At 24.1% G+C, this 18,164-nt stretch overlaps 6 protein-coding genes across 8 annotated transcripts; 3 read left to right on the top strand and 3 right to left on the bottom strand.

The window, feature by feature from the left end:
* The first annotated feature begins 139 nt into the window (after positions 1-139).
* Positions 140-6,684, top strand: LOC122855777 (N-acylneuraminate-9-phosphatase). Of its 3 annotated transcripts, XM_044157373.1 has the most exons (4): positions 291-536; positions 716-846; positions 5,227-5,710; positions 5,965-6,684. In XM_044157373.1, exons 2-4 carry the CDS (start codon positions 739-741, stop codon positions 6,150-6,152), a joined length of 780 nt encoding a protein of 259 aa, XP_044013308.1. In that variant the 5' UTR covers positions 291-536; positions 716-738; the 3' UTR covers positions 6,153-6,684. The 3 variants fall into 3 exon arrangements, with proteins under 3 accessions (XP_044013307.1, XP_044013308.1, XP_044013309.1); XM_044157372.1 differs by having other exon boundaries at positions 140-846; XM_044157374.1 differs by lacking the exons at positions 291-536; positions 716-846 and adding an exon at positions 4,853-4,937.
* On the top strand, positions 1,034-4,253 carry LOC122855775 (neurochondrin homolog). The gene has a single exon (XM_044157369.1). The coding sequence runs from the start codon at positions 1,952-1,954 to the stop codon at positions 4,199-4,201; it is 2,250 nt and encodes a 749-aa protein (XP_044013304.1). The 5' UTR covers positions 1,034-1,951; the 3' UTR covers positions 4,202-4,253.
* Positions 6,685-6,973: 289 nt separating the features above from the next.
* LOC122855776 (probable serine/threonine-protein kinase DDB_G0282963) lies at positions 6,974-9,994 on the bottom strand. The gene is made up of 7 exons (XM_044157371.1): positions 9,726-9,994; positions 9,514-9,594; positions 9,203-9,435; positions 8,822-9,123; positions 8,466-8,760; positions 7,197-8,406; positions 6,974-7,134 (listed from the first exon to the last, which is right to left on the bottom strand). The coding sequence occupies exons 2-7, from the start codon at positions 9,551-9,553 to the stop codon at positions 7,007-7,009; spliced, it is 2,208 nt and encodes a 735-aa protein (XP_044013306.1). The 5' UTR covers positions 9,554-9,594; positions 9,726-9,994; the 3' UTR covers positions 6,974-7,006.
* Positions 9,995-10,351: 357 nt separating this feature from the next.
* Positions 10,352-11,233, top strand: LOC122855778 (40S ribosomal protein S16-like). The gene is made up of 4 exons (XM_044157375.1): positions 10,352-10,441; positions 10,527-10,571; positions 10,654-10,900; positions 10,995-11,233. The coding sequence occupies exons 1-4, from the start codon at positions 10,424-10,426 to the stop codon at positions 11,138-11,140; spliced, it is 456 nt and encodes a 151-aa protein (XP_044013310.1). The 5' UTR covers positions 10,352-10,423; the 3' UTR covers positions 11,141-11,233.
* A 6-nt stretch (positions 11,234-11,239) lies between these two features.
* On the bottom strand, positions 11,240-15,288 carry LOC122855780 (protein phosphatase 1A-like). The gene is made up of 5 exons (XM_044157377.1): positions 14,329-15,288; positions 14,135-14,252; positions 12,657-12,768; positions 12,512-12,566; positions 11,240-11,666 (listed from the first exon to the last, which is right to left on the bottom strand). The coding sequence occupies exons 1-5, from the start codon at positions 15,133-15,135 to the stop codon at positions 11,574-11,576; spliced, it is 1,185 nt and encodes a 394-aa protein (XP_044013312.1). The 5' UTR covers positions 15,136-15,288; the 3' UTR covers positions 11,240-11,573.
* A 243-nt stretch (positions 15,289-15,531) lies between these two features.
* On the bottom strand, positions 15,532-18,158 carry LOC122855779 (tryptophan--tRNA ligase, cytoplasmic). The gene is made up of 3 exons (XM_044157376.1): positions 17,693-18,158; positions 16,672-17,609; positions 15,532-16,608 (listed from the first exon to the last, which is right to left on the bottom strand). The coding sequence occupies exons 1-3, from the start codon at positions 17,790-17,792 to the stop codon at positions 16,441-16,443; spliced, it is 1,206 nt and encodes a 401-aa protein (XP_044013311.1). The 5' UTR covers positions 17,793-18,158; the 3' UTR covers positions 15,532-16,440.
* Positions 18,159-18,164: the final 6 nt, after the last annotated feature.

Consider the following 18,164-nt stretch of genomic DNA (forward strand, 5'->3'; position numbering starts at 1 on the left):
AAATAAATAATTTAATAATTTTAATAAATCATTAAAGTAATTAAAAATATAAAAATTACAAAATAAGGAAAATGAGGAAAATAAAAATTCCATTTATAAATAATTTCAATCTGAGAGGATCTGAGGGGGGCATATTGGATTTTTTTTTTTTTTTTTTTTCTCCTCGTTGCGTTTTGTGACGCAGGCGATAACACGTCACCCTTTATCGCGCTGTCTTTCTCTCTCGCTCTTTAATCTCCTCGTATATTTTTTCCTACTCCCCCCCCCCGCCAGCAACGAGGACAACAAATTTCACCTTCGAACGACTCATACGACGATACGACTCTAACGAATCGTTATTTCACTGGTGTGTTCACTGGCACTCGTGAACGACACACATTTAAAATAATAAATTTATAATTTATTATTTTTTAAAAAGAAAATAAAAATATAAATAAAAAAACCATTTATACACCGTTATATCTGATGAAAGTATTTCATGCACGCGATGACAACCCAACTGGCCAGAACATAACCGCGACAAAAAAATCCATAAGGTTTTTCATTTAAAAAAAAAAATATATAAATCCTATATTAATACAGCTTAAATTTATTTTAAAAAAATTTATATATATTTAAAAAAATATAATTTATAATAGCAAATAAATAAATAAATAAAAATATAAAAAAATAAATAAATAAATAATTATTTTTTTTTAAAAAAAAATTAAAAAAGTGCATCCAGATAAATAATAAAAAATGGCGTCTTATTGTGGTAGAAATAATTTAGTCATCACCACGATATTTTTCGACCTGGACAATACCCTCATCGAGACAAGGAAAGGCGATAATTTGGCATGTAAAAAGGTATAAAAAAATCATAATTATTTTAACAATAATCGCAATTATTTTTTCAGAATAAAAAAAAAATTTTAAAACAAAAAAAAAATAAATAAATAAACACAGGTAAAAGATAGTATATTTATAATTAAATTTTTTTGAATTAATCAATAATAAATTATAGGAAATATTATTTTTTAAATGATTGATTGAATAAATTAATAAAAACAAAAAAACAAAAAAATGACAGCCTTGAATAGAAGGTGACAAAAAGGACGCAAGAGGTCACGCATGTCAGTCATGTCACTCTAACCTACAAAAAATAAAAAAAATAAAAATACACAAAACTCATTTATACACAAAGTACAAAATAATTTATAAATATAATAATATTAATAATTAATTAATTATTTATTATTATTAAATGTTAATTAATTAATTATAATGATTTTTTTAATGAATCGAAAAAAAATAGTTGAATGATATATTTTTTTTGTGTCTTTGGCTCTCGTGGTGAAAGCAGTTAGTGAACACTTGGTTAAAACTTTTAAATTAGTAAAAATAAAAAAATAATTCTTGAAGACATTCGATGTAAAAATAGATTACTCGTGAGTTTGTAATACGATACGTTTATCCCAATATAGTTCTAGTTCCAACACTGACTAACTGTAACTATTTTTGACGTCAATTTTTTTCATCCTCTCCAGGGGTGGTTCAATAATATTCAACCAGTTGGTTAAACAACAGTGTAACTTTTAAACTTGCTCATATTATAATTAATAAATATTATCAACAATTTGTTGATATAATTATTATTTATTTATTGTCATCATCATAGTGTGTGTTGATTTTAATTTATCAAGTGATTTTTTCTAAATATTTTCATTATTGTTCAATAATTAAAATTATACAAAAGTGTGTGTTGATTTAACAATATATAAACAATTAATTCATCAATAAGAAGATATCCAGATAATTTAAAAAAATATATTCAAGTGAATTTGTGTGTCAGACTTTTTAAAGCCATCATCTGAATTAATGCCAGTTGGCTCTTAATTCTTGGTGAATAAATTTAACAATTAAAATTAAATTTTAAACTTTCTTTTTATTGTTTATTAATAATACCATCAAAATGAGTATACCAGAAAAGGTTTTAAAATGCGCAAATATATTAAAAATGGTATCAAGTGATTCGGAAAAATTTGCAGCATTATTTATGGTTACAAAATTAGTTGATAAAGATTGTTCAAGTGCTGGAAAAAAATTAATATTTGAATCAATTGGTTCGAAATTTTTGAAAAAGCTATTAACAAGTAATGATGTGCCAGTTGATTGTCCACCACAAGTTTATAAATCAGTTGCTTTATCAATATTATCAGCATTTTGTAAAGATGAAGAATTATCATCACATCAAGATATGATTATTCATGTACCAGCATTGCTTGATATTGTATCACAAGCAGATGATGATGCACCAGATGATACATTGATAATTGTCAGTGAAGCATATGATTGTTTAAAATCAATATCAAAACATTATGCTGGACAAAAAGTTCTGATTGAAGAAAAAGCAATACAAAAAATGTGTGAAATATATTCTGAAAAATCTTTTAAAACTGATGAAGCATTGAATATATTAGTAACACTTGTAACAAGCTTTGGACAAAATGCATGGGATCCAAATGATACAACACAATTTCATGCAATTATGACAAAAATATCACTTGATTTTGAGACTGATCATTCAGAACGTAAATTTGAATTATCAAAAATATTAGAAGCCCTAATATCATCATGTAGGAGTAATGAAATATCAGCAACATCAAAAGATGAATCATGGCCACAAAGTATATACAAAGGTTTAAGTGATATATTAACATCAAAAATTGGTAAAAATCAACGTGATCCAGCAATTAAATTAGCAGCAAAAACACTTGAATTACTTGGTGTTGAATGGACACTTATTGATGATGATAAACCACGTGTATTTTTTTTATTATTAATACAATTATCATGTATTGAAATACGTATGCAAATTGAAGGTAAACAATTAAAAACAGTTGTTACAAATGGTGAATTAATAACAAGTTGTTTTATAATATTAGAAATAACACTTGGTTATATAACATCTGATCAACTTGATCTTGAACAAAAAGAAAAACAATCATTATATACAGCATTAAAAGGTGCATTTTCAGCAATTATTGGATTATTAACAACAGTATCTAAAATGAAAGAGTTAACTGATATTAAAGATAAAATATTTGTATGTGCAATGGTTAGAGTATTAGCAGCATGGCTTGCACAAGAAACATCAGCAATGCGTACACAATTATATGCTGTATTACCATTTATATTAACAATTGCAAATGATACATTTTATGCACATCGTAATCGTAAAATGGCTGAAAAAGCTAAGCTATTAAATAAACATGATGATACATCATCATCATCAACAACAACAACAGCACTTGATACAATAACAAATAATGATCCATTGAGTAATATTGATTTACTACGTGTTTTATTACCTGGTTTATGTCATCTAGCTGTTGAAGAAGATGCTAGAAAAATATTACTAAAACATAAACAAGATGAAGTATTATTTGAATGTTTATCATATCATTGGACAATAGTGCATTATAAAAAACCACCAGTACCAAGATCAGAACGTCTTAAAGCATTGAGTGAACCACAAAAAGAATTGGATCCATGGATCATTGAAGAAATGAAAGATTCACGTGCAGCAATGATATCAATATGTAATGTATTAATGAATATAACTGTGTTGGAATCAAAACTTGTTGAAAAATCACCAACATTTGTATCAATACTTAAATTTATATTTAATAATTTATCTGAATTAAAACAGACAAATGATAATCTTGTGTTACATGGTCATTTAGCAATATTAGGCTTGTTATTGTTGAAGCAACAAGCACAGTATGTTAAGAAAAATGATTTTTCAATATGTTCATATATTAGAGCGACAATTAGATTTTTATGGGATGCATATATTGTTGATGAGAGTAATGATCCAACTGAACTTGTTGTATCAATGTCATACAAGGAACATTGGATGGAAATAATGGAGCTTTGGTTTTTGGGAATGCAAACAATGGGTAGTGTTTTTAGTTCAATACCATGGTTAACAGAATTTGCCATTGAATCTGGATGGGCTGAGGGTATCATTGACATGTTGAAAAAAGTTAAAATTGGCACTCTACCACCTAATGTTAAATGTGCATATGAAGATTTATTGTCAAATCTTGTTAAAGCTGATTCAAGTGTTGCATCTGTTTTGAAAAAAAATGATGCTATTGTTGCATGTAGAAATCATCGTATGATGGATCTAGGAACATTACTTTATGGAAGTGATTAAAAAATATTTTCTTTTTTTTTTTCTCATTCGTGTTTTGATTGTTTAGTTTTTTCTTTTTTTTTTGTTTCTAAGATTAGAAATAGTTTATATATTTAAAATTGGCATTTATTATTTCGAAATTCTTTGATATTTCTTTTTTTTTTTTAATCGAAAAATTTCATGTGACGAAATGTTTTTGTGTCATGTTTGGATTATCTAGAAATAGCTACTTGGCAAATGAAACATTTTAAAATTATAATTAACCCACTTGAATATAAACTTCCTTGTTTTTTAATTTTTTTTTTTTTTTTTTCAATTTTACAAACTCTATTAAATTCACTAAAAATAAAAATAAAATAAATACTTTTTATAAATTTAATTGATATAAAAAAAAAACCTGTCTTGAAAATAAAAAATAAAAAAATAAATTTTCGTTTAAAACAAATGTAACAATGAATTTTTCATTAAATTAATTTTGATATAAATAAAAAAATGTGTATTGATTTATTTATTTAAAATAAAACAAACTAAAATACCTACCTGAAAAAACTACCTACATTAATGAAGAACTAAAAAAGCTTTAATTTGGTGAGAAAAAAATGAAAAAAAAAAATTGATACAGATTTAATAAGTAATCTGTTGTCGGCACAACTGATTTTGTTGTGATTACAGCAGTGTTCCACGGATGCGCGTTGCCTCGATGTGTCCAATTATTCGGCACGACTATATCGAATGAGTCAAATGCAAAAATTTATAGGTAATCCATACTATGAATAAGACGTCCATAATTAATACAACAAAAAAAAAATATTATTAATATGTATTTTTAATCTTGAAAATATATATATGCAATTCGAATTAATTATAATAATAATATGAAAAATTAATAAATAAAAATGAATGACATAAAAATACTTGAATTAAAATTAATTAAATTAATTCCAGTTGCATATAAATTTTAAAAAAATTTGATAAAACAACAAGTAAAAAAAGAAGCTTGGTAATATTAAAAAAAAAAATGTTTTTGTGATTTTAATCTTACTTAGTTAACCGAGGAACTGATGCAGCTTTATCAAGTTGATAGTGATACATCAACAAAAATAACATCAACATACTTGAAGCAGTTCAGAAAATGTCCTGATAATTCAGCTTATGATCTTGATACATGGCGTACAACATTATGGTCAAAGGCACTTGGTGATAAATATTCATATTTATCAAAAAAAATATATGAAAGATGGCTATATCTACGTTATCATTATCTTGGATTAACAATTGAAACTAAAAATATGTTAATAGAATTGAGAAAAAAATATTTAATTGGTTTAATATCAAATGGACCATCAAAAGCACAATGGGAAAAAATAAATCAACTTAATTTATCTAATTATTTTGATGTTATACTTGTGTCTGGTGATTTACCATGGGAAAAACCAGAACCAAAAATTTTTTATGAAGCTTGTCGATTAATTGGTTCATTACCACATAATTGTATTATGGTTGGTGATAAATTGGAGACTGATATATTGGGTAAAAAATTATATTATTTTTATATTTTAATTTTATTATTTTTTTATATTTAATTTTTTTTTTTAATTTAAAAAACAAAAATAGAAAATAAAATTTCAGTACGACGTTGGAGCCTTCAATTCTTCTGTATCTGTAAAATAATATTATTAATATTTTAATCTATATATTATTTAAACAATATATAAATAATTATTTAAATTTAAAAAAGAAAATATTTAATGATTTTTGTTGTTTTTTTTTGGCATTTTTAATAGGTGGAATTGAAGCTGGACTTGCTGGAACAGTTTGGTTACCAATAAGTGATAAAACTCGTTTAACACCTGATGATCCAAAACCGGGTTATACAATAAAACGTATAACTGATTTAATGACATTTTTAAAACGACGTCCAGATGGTCCAGAACTTGAAGATTCATGTTCAAATGCATCTGATGGTAGCTGAGAAATAAATTTATGGTCATCATCAACAGTATTTAATAAATATCAAAAGTATTTAAGCTACATGATTCAATTTATTTCGACTCAATCATTATGCTGTTGATGATCAAGACCAAAATTATAAAAACATTACACTTTTTCCTTTTTTAAACTAGAATAAATAGCCTTTTTTTTTTTTTTCATTTTTTAATAGTTCTAATTCTTTTTTTTATATCAAATGATATTAACATTCATGTGATTTTTCTTTTCTCTCTCTGTTTTTCTATTATTTTTTTTAAAAATACATTCTTCTTTTGTATGTGTGAAAAAAAAATTCGTATGAATTGATGATTAATTTTGATGATTAACGAGCTGAATAATGTGTGTGGTTTATTAAGCTAAGATTTTAATATATTGATAATTAATTTTAATTAACATTTTTTGTTTTGTTTCGGTAGACAATTGATAGCTCAAACAGTGACAGCTAGAACACAAATGGTAATTATTATTATCTATTTTTTTTTTCCATAAGAAAAAAAATAATTGCACAAAAATTATAACAACAAATTTAACGTAATTTTTTTTCTTTTTTTTTTTGTATAAAATTTTGAAAAATGTACAGTTTGTGTATGTGTACTGGCTATGCATATACGCATTGTTGATGCATTATATTTTTTCACTAAGATAAATATATATTTTATCGTTGTTGATTGATTATGAAAATGAAAGAAAAAAAAAAAATAAAGATATGAAAAGTTAAAAAAAAAAATGCTCTAAAGGTGTAAAGATTCGTCTTTTTTTTTCTTAATAAATGATAATTTTAATTATAAAAAAGAAAATTTGTTGTTTTGATTATTTATAAATGTTTGTAGTTAATTTTTAGGTAATATTTAAATCTTCGTCGATTGATTCTTCATAGTTATCAGATAATGAGACATTTGATTTTGATGAATTTGATTTTTTAATGTAACTTGGTGCCTCGTCGTCTTCAGATTCATCAGTAACTTCTGAAAAATTAATTAAATTTATTATTAGATAATTTTTTTAAATGAAAATTATTATTGTTTACCTTCTTCAATGTCTTCGTCACTTGAATAATAATTTTCTTCATCTTCATCTGATATTATTTGTGTGTCATTCTCCACTGATACTTCTTGAATACTTTGTAGTCTTTCATCAGCACTTTTAGATCTTGAACGATCATCAGAACGCTTTGAAATTCTCAACTCTGAATTATTTTCAAGACTTAAATTATCATCTTCTTCTTCATCATCATCTTCATCTTCATCTTCATCTTGATCTTCAAACATTTCACCATATGATTTTCTACTTGAATAACTATTATCCGAATTATTATTTTTTAATGTTTTTGAACTGTTATTATCAATACTATTTTTTGATGACATCTTTGAACTCTTACTATCTGAATTATTCTTTGATAAACTTTTATTATCTGAATGACTTTTTAATGACCTTGAACTATTACTATCTGTATGATTTTTTAATGACTTTGAATTGTTGCTATATGATTGATTTTTCATTGGCATAATCATTGAATTTTTATTATTTTCTGATGACCTCAAACTGTTGTTATATTTTGATGAATTTCTTTTTCCATCTGGCTCATTTTTTAATGATGAACTTCTGATATACATATTTTTAATTTCATCTGATAATTTTCCACTTGTATAACTGTCAACAGAATTATTTTTATTTTTATTACAACTTGAATTTTTAATAAATAAACTTTTAATTTCTTCTGTTGAATTTTTATCACTTGGATCATTTGATAATTCACAATTATCATTATCACATTTACCACTTTGTAAACTTCCACATTTTGTAAATCTTGATTGTACATACTTATTTGATAATTTATTATCATTTTTATTTATAAATAAATCTTTACTTTTATTTTGTAATTTTCTATATATTTTATTAACTTGTTGTGCATCTAAATTCATTTCCATAAGTGTTATTAATATATCACGTTCAGTAACAAGTAACTCTGGATTAGCATCAACAAGAACAACAGTATTTCTTCCATTATTTGGTGAACGACTATAAGTTTTTTTAAGCTCATCTTGATTTTTTATTTTATCAATTATTTTATTTTCATCAAGTATTTTTGGTGGTGTTGGTGGTTTTACTGGTGATTTTGATGTGTATTTTTGTGATTGTAAAAAATCTTCAATTTGTTCATCATCCTCATCGTCATTGTCATTATCATTCATGTTCAATGAAAGCTTCAGTTGATAAATTTCATACAACATTTTATTCTAAACAAAAAAAATAATTAATTTTTATATTTATTATTATTTTTATTGCTTCAACTCACCCTGTCAAGTAAACCAGAATTTTGTCTCATATGTTTTTTAAACACACTTTTTAATTCATCATCAGTGTAATATTTATTTTGTACAATTTCTTGTGTTATTTCATATAAAAAAGTTGAATATTTTTCATCATCTGATAATGTATTTGACGTATTTTTATTTAATTTTTTATTACTTTTATTTGTTTGGGAATAATTAGCAACTGGTGATGTGTTTCTTGATGTGTCTGGTGATGTTTCAAAACTTGATGCATAATTTGAACATGTTGGATCATCATTATAACGACTTTTTGTTGATCTAAAATTAAATTAATCAGGATAGATTAATTGTTGATAAATTGATTGATCAAAATAAATACCTTGGTGATGATCTGTTACTTAATTGGCCTCTATTATCAGCAGGGGTTATTGATATTTCAACTTCTTGATTAAGTACATCAAATGTTTGATTTTTACATCTTTTTTTAATACATTTATCTGGTCTTGCTGAATGAAAACTTGGTGCTGTTGAACATATTCTTGTTCTACTTCTACTACGATGATTTGTGTCCCTCGTTGTTTTATGACATCCAGAATAATAATTATCAAAGTACGGTTTTTTTGTATTTTTTGTACAAATTTTACAGTTGTTGTTTACATTACAACCCATTCTTAAAACATCCTGTTGATAAATTGAAATGGAAACAATTAGCAATATGTTGTTAAAATTTTTGTTAAAATTAAGTTAATAATTTAATTACAATTGGATGATGTTGAGTATCAAATGCTAATCTATCAATGACATCTTGTGATGTACATTTTTCCAATGATTTATCACGACACAGAGAACGACATCTTTGTTGTTTATTTATTAAATAATTTTGATTTCTTGAATCAACAACACATTTTGCTTGATATACTTTTTTTAAATGTGTTGTCATGTGATTGTAAGCTTTTAATTGATCAAAATATCCTTCACCAGTTTGATTATACACTTTAATTGTTTTAAAAAAAATACCATTAATAAATTAAATAATTTTATTTTTTTTTGTAAAATAAATTTAATACAAACCAGAGCTTTTTAAATCAGAATATTGACAGCATGATGTCATTGTTTTTTAATATTAATTGCTTGACATGTTTAATTTATTGCCTAAAAAATTAAATTATATTTAAGTAAAGAAAAATAATATTTATCTATATTATACAAATGATCATGCACGTTTTATTTTGTTTATTTTAAGTTGTCATGGAAACAGTGTTTTGAAAAAATAAATACTTTACCAGTATATATTAAAAAACTCTGGTTCAACAATCAACAGCACCCTCAGTTAATTCTTGTGGATTTTTTGACCAATAAAATCACCAACTTGTTTATCTAATTCAACATCATCATCATGATCAGATATAACAAGTACCAACTGATGTAATTAAAATTGTTTTAAAGACCAAAATTTAATTTTTCTGTATCTTGCAAAAATGTTGCACTGAATAATAATTCTAAAAAATGATCTTGTAATTGATCTTTTATTTTTTTATCGTCATCATCATCATCATCAGCATCATCATCACATCTAGATTTAAATTTTCATTGTTATTAAAAATAGGAGCATTTTAAAATGACACTTGTTGATTAAATAAATATTCAAATTATTATAAACATTTGAAAGCACATAATAATTACAATTCAAGTATTTGTTTATTGACTTGTTAACAATAAATAATGCCATGTTTAATAAATTTTTTTGTAATAATTAATACTCATAGATTCACGTAGTAAACATTGACAATTGTTGACAATTACTTATGACATATTTATTTATTTACTTTGATACAGTTTTGTGTGTTGATATTCAATATTCAAAATATCCAAAATGGCCAAATGGTACCTTTGGTCCACCCAAGAAGGCGCTTTCTTCCCCATTTGTAATTTGTTTCGGAATTTGTGATCTCTCTCTCTTTCTCTCAACGAGCTCGCCAATATGCAGAACGTACAAAAGGTGTTTATTAAAAGTTCATTAATTAAAAAAGAATATAATCCAATTATAAATTGACAATAAATAATGAAAAATATTTTAATTACAGAAACAAAAGGAACCGATCCAATCCGTTCAAGTCTTTGGACGTAAAGTAAGTTATTTAATTTATCATTAACATAACCTCAAATAATGAATAAAAAATTAATGTGATTTTGACTTTTTTATTTATAAAGAAAACTGCAACTGCAGTTGCTTATTGCAAACGTGGTCGTGGACTTTTGAAGGTCAATGGAAGACCTCTTGAACAGTTTGAACCAAAGGTTCTCCAATACAAACTCCAAGAACCAATTCTTCTTCTTGGCAAAGAAAAATTTGCTGGTGTTGACATGAGAGTTCGTGTCAATGGTGGTGGTCATGTAGCTCAAATCTATGCCATCAGACAAGCCATCTCCAAGGCACTCGTTGCTTACTACCAAAAATGTGAGTTTATTTTTTTATTTTTACATGCTATTTAAACAAAATAAATTATAAACTTTATTTATAATATAATTGGTTTGTTTGTTATTATTCATAGACGTTGATGAGGCATCAAAGAAAGAAGTCAAAGACATTCTTATTCAATACGATCGTACACTTCTTGTTGCTGATCCAAGAAGATGTGAACCAAAAAAATTCGGTGGTCCAGGTGCTCGTGCACGTTATCAAAAGTCATACCGTTAATCACGTTTTTTTATTTATATCATTATGGGATTTATAATGCTAATAAAAAATAATAAAAATTAAAAATAATACTTGATTATTTAATTAAACAAAGCAAAATACTTTGACAATTTATTTCACTTTATTATTATACCAGCTAATTTTAATTTCACAATGATTTTAAATTTTTTACATTAATTATTAAATAACTACTTGGAAATTTGATTTTTGCTTTTTATCAACTTTAAATTACAAAATACATTTATCTATCTTTTTTTATTAAAATATATAAAACTATTTTAAATAGAATTTATAGAAAAAATCATAAATACAATTTTAATAATTTTAGATACAAATTTAAAAAATTCTCCGAAAATAAAATATAATTTAGATACAAATTAATTTCTTTATTTCAAATAGTAGTATCATGATTTAAAAAAAAATATTTATATTATTATTTATTACGTTTTAATTCATCAATAAGTTCAGCAACAAATGCATTGAATACTTCTATCTTGAAGGGATTGATGACCAGGGAATCCTTGATCTAACAAAAAGGAAAATAAAAAAAAAATAGAAAAGAAAATTGGAATAAGGAGTAAGTATCTTAAATAAATCAATTCTAATTAATTTAACACTATCAAAATTATCTAATTATAAAATTAATAGTAAAAAAAAATTTCGATAAATGTTTATTTGACCAGAAAAATATCAAGAATATTTTAAATAATAAAATGATTTGTTTTCTTTTTTTTTTTTTTATTAAATAATGTTTATTATGCTATTTAAATATTTTCTTGTACTGTAAGTTTTTTTTTTTTAAGTTATAAATGTTGATTAACATTTTTACAATATATTACTATATTTTTTGTTTCTTTTTTTATAAAAAAAGAATCTTGTAAGTACACTCTCTTTTAACAGCAAAAAAATATTTATCTATTTAGTTGTATTTACATGATAATTTTTATTATAATATAAATTTTTTTTTATCTTAAATTGTATCAACGATTGATTTATCAACACAATAGTTACAAATTTTCACGTTAATAATTAACAATCCCGGTTCTTATAAATATTTCTTTCTAAAACATTTGTTTTTTTTTTTTTTCGTTTAATTAAATTTTAAGTACTAAATCCGTATGATTATTTTTAAAAATTAAATATATATCAATTGATATAGTTTTTTTTTAAATTACAAAAAAAAATTACTAAAAAAAATTATTAATTTATTTAATAATGTATGAATTTATTTTTAAATTTATCAGTTATTATTTAAATATATTATTTAAATGGATTATTAATATGACGACGAAAAAAATTACAAAATGATGATTGAAAAAAATTTTGGAATAATTGTTAGGATACATCCATAATATTATATTTTTGACTTACGCTTTTGGCTTTGCTTGGGCATAACTCACGAAATAATTTTTCGATAACTGTTTGTCTGCAAAAAAAAAATAGAAATACAATTACTAAAATAGAAAAAAATATAATTGAAATTTTCGGTTGATTAGTTGAATTTATTGGAGCTTACTTTGCTGGAAGTCCACCACCTGGGGGAAGACTTGGTATATCTTGTTCCACCAAAAGTTGGAGTAATTGAAAATAATTAAAATCGTCATTTCCTTCTTGTTCCTCGACAATTTCTATGGAGTAAAAAAATTAATTAAACAATTATTAAACACGTAAAATTGATTTTAAAAAATTTTACAATACAAAAATATTTATAAATAATTTTAAATAATCTAAAATTCATGCATCTATATGAGGTGTTTTTAAAACATTACATTTCTTATGGAAATGGGTCAATTTTTTAACATTTTTTTGTCTTCAAATCCTAATTCACCCACAGAGTTGTCTTTACCAAAAGAAATTTTTTTTTTTATTTATCATTTAAACATAAGAAATGCATTGTTATTTCCATTAAAAAAAAAAACAATAAACACATTTCTAAACTAACAAAAAAGAAGATAAAATATTTAGGTGTTTTTTTCTTTTTTAGAAAATAAATTCACACCTACCTCGTGGTACCTTTTACCAATTTAAAAATAAAATTTTACATTAAAAAGACAACTCTAGGGGTGGAAAAAATTCTATTAAATAAATTTTATAATTAAAAATTTGAATTATTAATTTACATGTATATTTATCTTAATAATTAATATTCATAATATTTTTTTTCTATCACTATATAATTCTAATTTTTCACTAACGATTTTTCTATATAATTTATATATATATTTAATAACAATTGTGATTTTTTTATTGGTAAACACTTGTCAAACATACATCAACATATTTTAACGCCAAAAAAAAATTAAATAAACAATTTCTACTTTTAATTTTCAATAACAATTAATTAATTTAAAATTTTTTTTTTCATTGGCACATGTTGAGCGAAATTTTCATGTAAACAAATAATTTAATATCACACTATAAATATTCAAGAGCTGAATGAATAAATTGCTTTTTTTATTTTTAATAATTAATATGAGCCATTTATTTAATTACGACAAATAATTTCGTCTTGATTGATTTTAAACTCCATTAATAATTTAAATATTCATTAAAGCTGGTTTTTAAAATTTTAGCAATTATAATGGGACAAAATATTGATATTATTTTGATTTTAAAAGGCAGTTTAATATTAAACTTTAATCACAGGATATGTAAAATTATTTATATCAACAACACTGACAAACATTGAGAGAAAGAAAAAAGAAAAAAAAATATTAAAACAATTATTACACTGATAATGTTTGATTGTTTTTTTAAAAAATACTTTTTTGAATTTAAAAATTAAAATATGGTCCCAATACTTGATTATTGTTATAACATAAAAACCTGATAATATATATTCGCGTTAAATAATTTGAATCTTTGATTGTCTCAATTGGCTGTCATAGCGATTTTTATTTCGCATGACATATTTTTGTCAGTGTTTTTTACGTATTTTCGTTCGTGTATTAATACAACAGCAGTAAGATAATAATAATGTAAATTTCATTGAACCTTTTATTCTCCTTTCAATGTCCATATCTAATTCAGCATCTTCACTTTGTGCTTCTAGATTTGGTTTTGGTGCTGCTGGAAATTTAACAAGTATAATGCTCATATTGTCTCTGCTTCCCTAAACCATAATAAACAAAGAAAAAAAATCAATCCCCAGTCTCAAATAAACACAACAAAGCAATGAAAAAAAATACCTTATATAAACAAGTATCAATAACTTGATTAGCAATAACTTCAAGATCATCAGTTATCAACAAACGTGAATAAATAAAATCACAAAGATCTTCATTAGTCATTACATCCCAAATACCATCACAAGCAAGTATTAAAAATTCATCATTATTAAAATCTCTGTCACGTATAAATATCTCTGGTTCTGGTGATACAAGCTGTTCACATTGTCCACGTCCATATACATTTTTATATTCATAATCACCAAGTGCACGTGATACAGCTAATGAACCATTAACACGTTGTACCATAACACTTCCACCAGCAGCTTGTATTCTTTCTTTTTCAGCAGGTAAAATTGGTTTATGATCACGTGTTGAAAATACTGGTCTACCAGAACTACATAATACAGCACGTGAATCACCACAATTACCAATAAATAATTTATCTGGTGATATAAATGTGCAAACAGCTGTTGAACCAGATCTATCACAATGATATTCAACTAAATCACGCATTTCATTATCTAAATTTAAAAAACCTTTATGTATACCATTTATAATATCATTATTTTTAAATTCATCTGTTCTAATTATTGAGTCAAGTAAATTATCAGCACTATGAGCTGATACAATTGCACCTGCATGACCATCAAATACAGCAAAATAACTCCAATCAGATAAATTATTTTCTAATCCAGTTATTGCACTGTGGGCATCTTCCATTTCCATTCGCCAACCTTGCATACTTGCAACACCATAATGTAAATTATTACCTTCACCATGTTCATTATATTTATCAGTATGTGGAGAATCAGAAAAAGCATCCATTGTTTTTATTTTTATTTTGCTGATTGTACTTTTTCTACTTGAGTAATTTTTTAGATTTATTTTTCTTTTTTATTTTGTTTTTATTAAAAAACTTGATGATTAATTTTTATGTTAATTATTTATTTGGCATTTTTTTTTGTTGTGTATTTTGATCTAAAATTAAAAATTATTATTATTCATTGGAGCTACTGGGTTTTATTATTTTTGTAACAATTATTTGGCAACATTTATTATTCTTATGACAAAATTAGACTGTGATCATTGACGTGGTTTGTAAAATTAAATTATTAATTATATAAAAGTAATTATGAATTATTATATAAAAAAAAATAAACATGGTTATTATAAATATTATAATGTTAAATGTAAAAAAAAATTATCATTTATAAAACTTACATTATTGAGCTTGAGAGAAAATATTTGTCTCTCGAAATTTGACTAACTCTTTGATAACTATTAATCAAATTGTATCATTTTTATTTTTTTTTTAAATATCAAAATTAAATGTACAATTAATCTTTATATCAATAACAACGTCACCACTAAAATTAACTATCTCTGTCTTTGTTATTTTTTTAATATTTGTTTATCTTTTGTCTCTTTTATCGAGTCACGTTTTTTATTTACTTATTTTTTTTTTTAATCTCACTAAACACAAACACACAACACACATACACTCTCAACTCTTTTTTAATTTTTATTATTATTTTTTTATGTAATCTAAATTATAATAAACCCAGGTATTTATATACCTATAATAATATAAAATATTTTGATACAAATGGCGGATACGAACGAGACTATTATTAAATTGCGATTTGCAACAAAAAAAAAAATAAATTGAGAGAGAAAATTGTCGTCATCAAGGACCAATCAGCAAGCTCAATTTCTTCTAGATCTAAAAATTAATTTTTTCATTGGTTTATAATAATGTAAAAAACATAAATAATATTAAACAATAATTATAAATAAATTATTTTAAAATCCAGATATATTTTTTTTTTCTATTAAATTCAATTATTTTTATTTGTATCAAATGAAAAATTATCATGTATACTTTTTTCTGCAAAAAACAAAAAAAATAAATTTGCAGTAAAAACAAATTAATTAGATGTGAATAATAAATACCTAATAATTATAAATTTCTAATTAATAAAAATAGAAATAAATAAATTAATGGTGTGAATGAATATAAAAGAGAAAAAAAAAAAAAAAATACAAATGAATGTTTACAAAAAATTCCTAGGCATTTTCATGTGTTTTCTTTTTTGTTAATAATTAATTGATGAATTAATTAATAGCTTGTTATTTTTTAAATGGAATAAAACCAAGATCTCGTGGTTCCATAAATGCTTTAATAATATCATCAGTAACTAATTTTCTTTTTTCTTGATGTTCAGCAACAATGACTTGTAACAAATTAATAATTATTTTTTTCAAATCACCAGTAAGCATTTCACCACTAGTATAATCCTAAAAAATATAAATAAAATATAAATAAACATTTAAAACAATTGCAATAATTAAATAATATACCTTTCTAATTTGTTCCAATTGTTCATCATCTTCAAGGAAAAATCTAAGCCATTGAAATGATGTATCAATATCACAATTACCACCAAGTCTTCTATGTTCTGCCATGTCAGCTTGTCCACCAGAAAATGCATGTCTATTTATTTTATTTTTAATTTGATTAGATGTATCAGTTAAAAATATTGCTGAATTATTATCGCTTGCAGACATTTTTGTTTTAGAACCTTGTAATGCTGGGAAAAATGTTGAATGTAACAATGCTGGTTTTGGAAAGCCAATTTTCGGTGCAACATCACGAGTCATACGAAAATATGGATCTTGATCAATAGCACATGGTATTAAACATTGTACTTTTTCATTTTTAAATATAAATGGAAATGTACTTGACAATGCTGGTGCTGCTTGAGTTGGTGGAAAGGCTATTTTACCAACTGGATCACTATCACCAAAACCAAATATACCTTTTATTTGATTAAATGTTATTGATTTTTGTATTCTAATCATATTTTGATAAAAAGCTGGATTACAACCAATATGTTCTAAATTTGAAAATACAAATGTTTTATTAATATCAAAACCACATGCAATAATGTCTTTTGAATTTTCATATGATAATTTAATAGCATCTTCTATTTTTAAATTTTTCCATATTGTTTTTTCGTCATCAGTCAGTTGGATAACAAGTGGTACATCAAAAACATCCTGTAACCATTTACAAAATGTAAATGGTATCAAATGACCAATATGCATCACATCAGAACTTGGTCCTCTACCAGTATATAAATAAAATGGTTTTCCTTGTTCATAAAGATTCAATGCTCTATGCATATCACGATGAGAAAAAAATATTCCACGACGTAACCAACGATGTGGTTTTTTACCAGTTAATTTTTCAAATCTTTCAAGTAAAACATCATCAATTTTTGAGCTTCCAAATTTAACTGTTTAAATTAAACATATTATTATTATTATTATTATATTTTTTTTATAAATAATTGATTGAATTTAATTATGAAATACTTACGTATTATTTTGTCGTAATCAATGCCAGTTTGATTTTTGCTTTCAACTGACCAAGGGGTGACAACATCATCCTCATCATTGAGATTTAGTTTTTCAGCCATTATTTATAGGTACCTATGTTTTTTTTTTTATAATAAATGATATATATATTGTTTAATTTTTTAATTTTGTAAACGTGGAATTGTTTTTTCTAATATGTCAAGTCAACGGTGTGTTGCTTGCTTTTTTTCACTTTTTTTTTTTTTTATGCACACAAAGCATGGAGATCTTTTTTTTATTAAATTAAATTACTCGTGCTTGGAATACAAATATAATGATTAAAAATACAACTCTTTTTTTTTATTTATTTATATTTTAATTTTTTAAGATGACTATATATGATATATTCAGATATATTTTTTTACAAAAAAAAAAAAAATATAAACATTATAAACAAGCCACTCACCGCCATTTTGAATTAATCGTAAACATGC

Source organism: Aphidius gifuensis, linkage group LG4 (genome assembly GCF_014905175.1).
Source record: "Aphidius gifuensis isolate YNYX2018 linkage group LG4, ASM1490517v1, whole genome shotgun sequence".
Taxonomy (NCBI): Eukaryota; Metazoa; Arthropoda; class Insecta; order Hymenoptera; family Braconidae; genus Aphidius; species Aphidius gifuensis.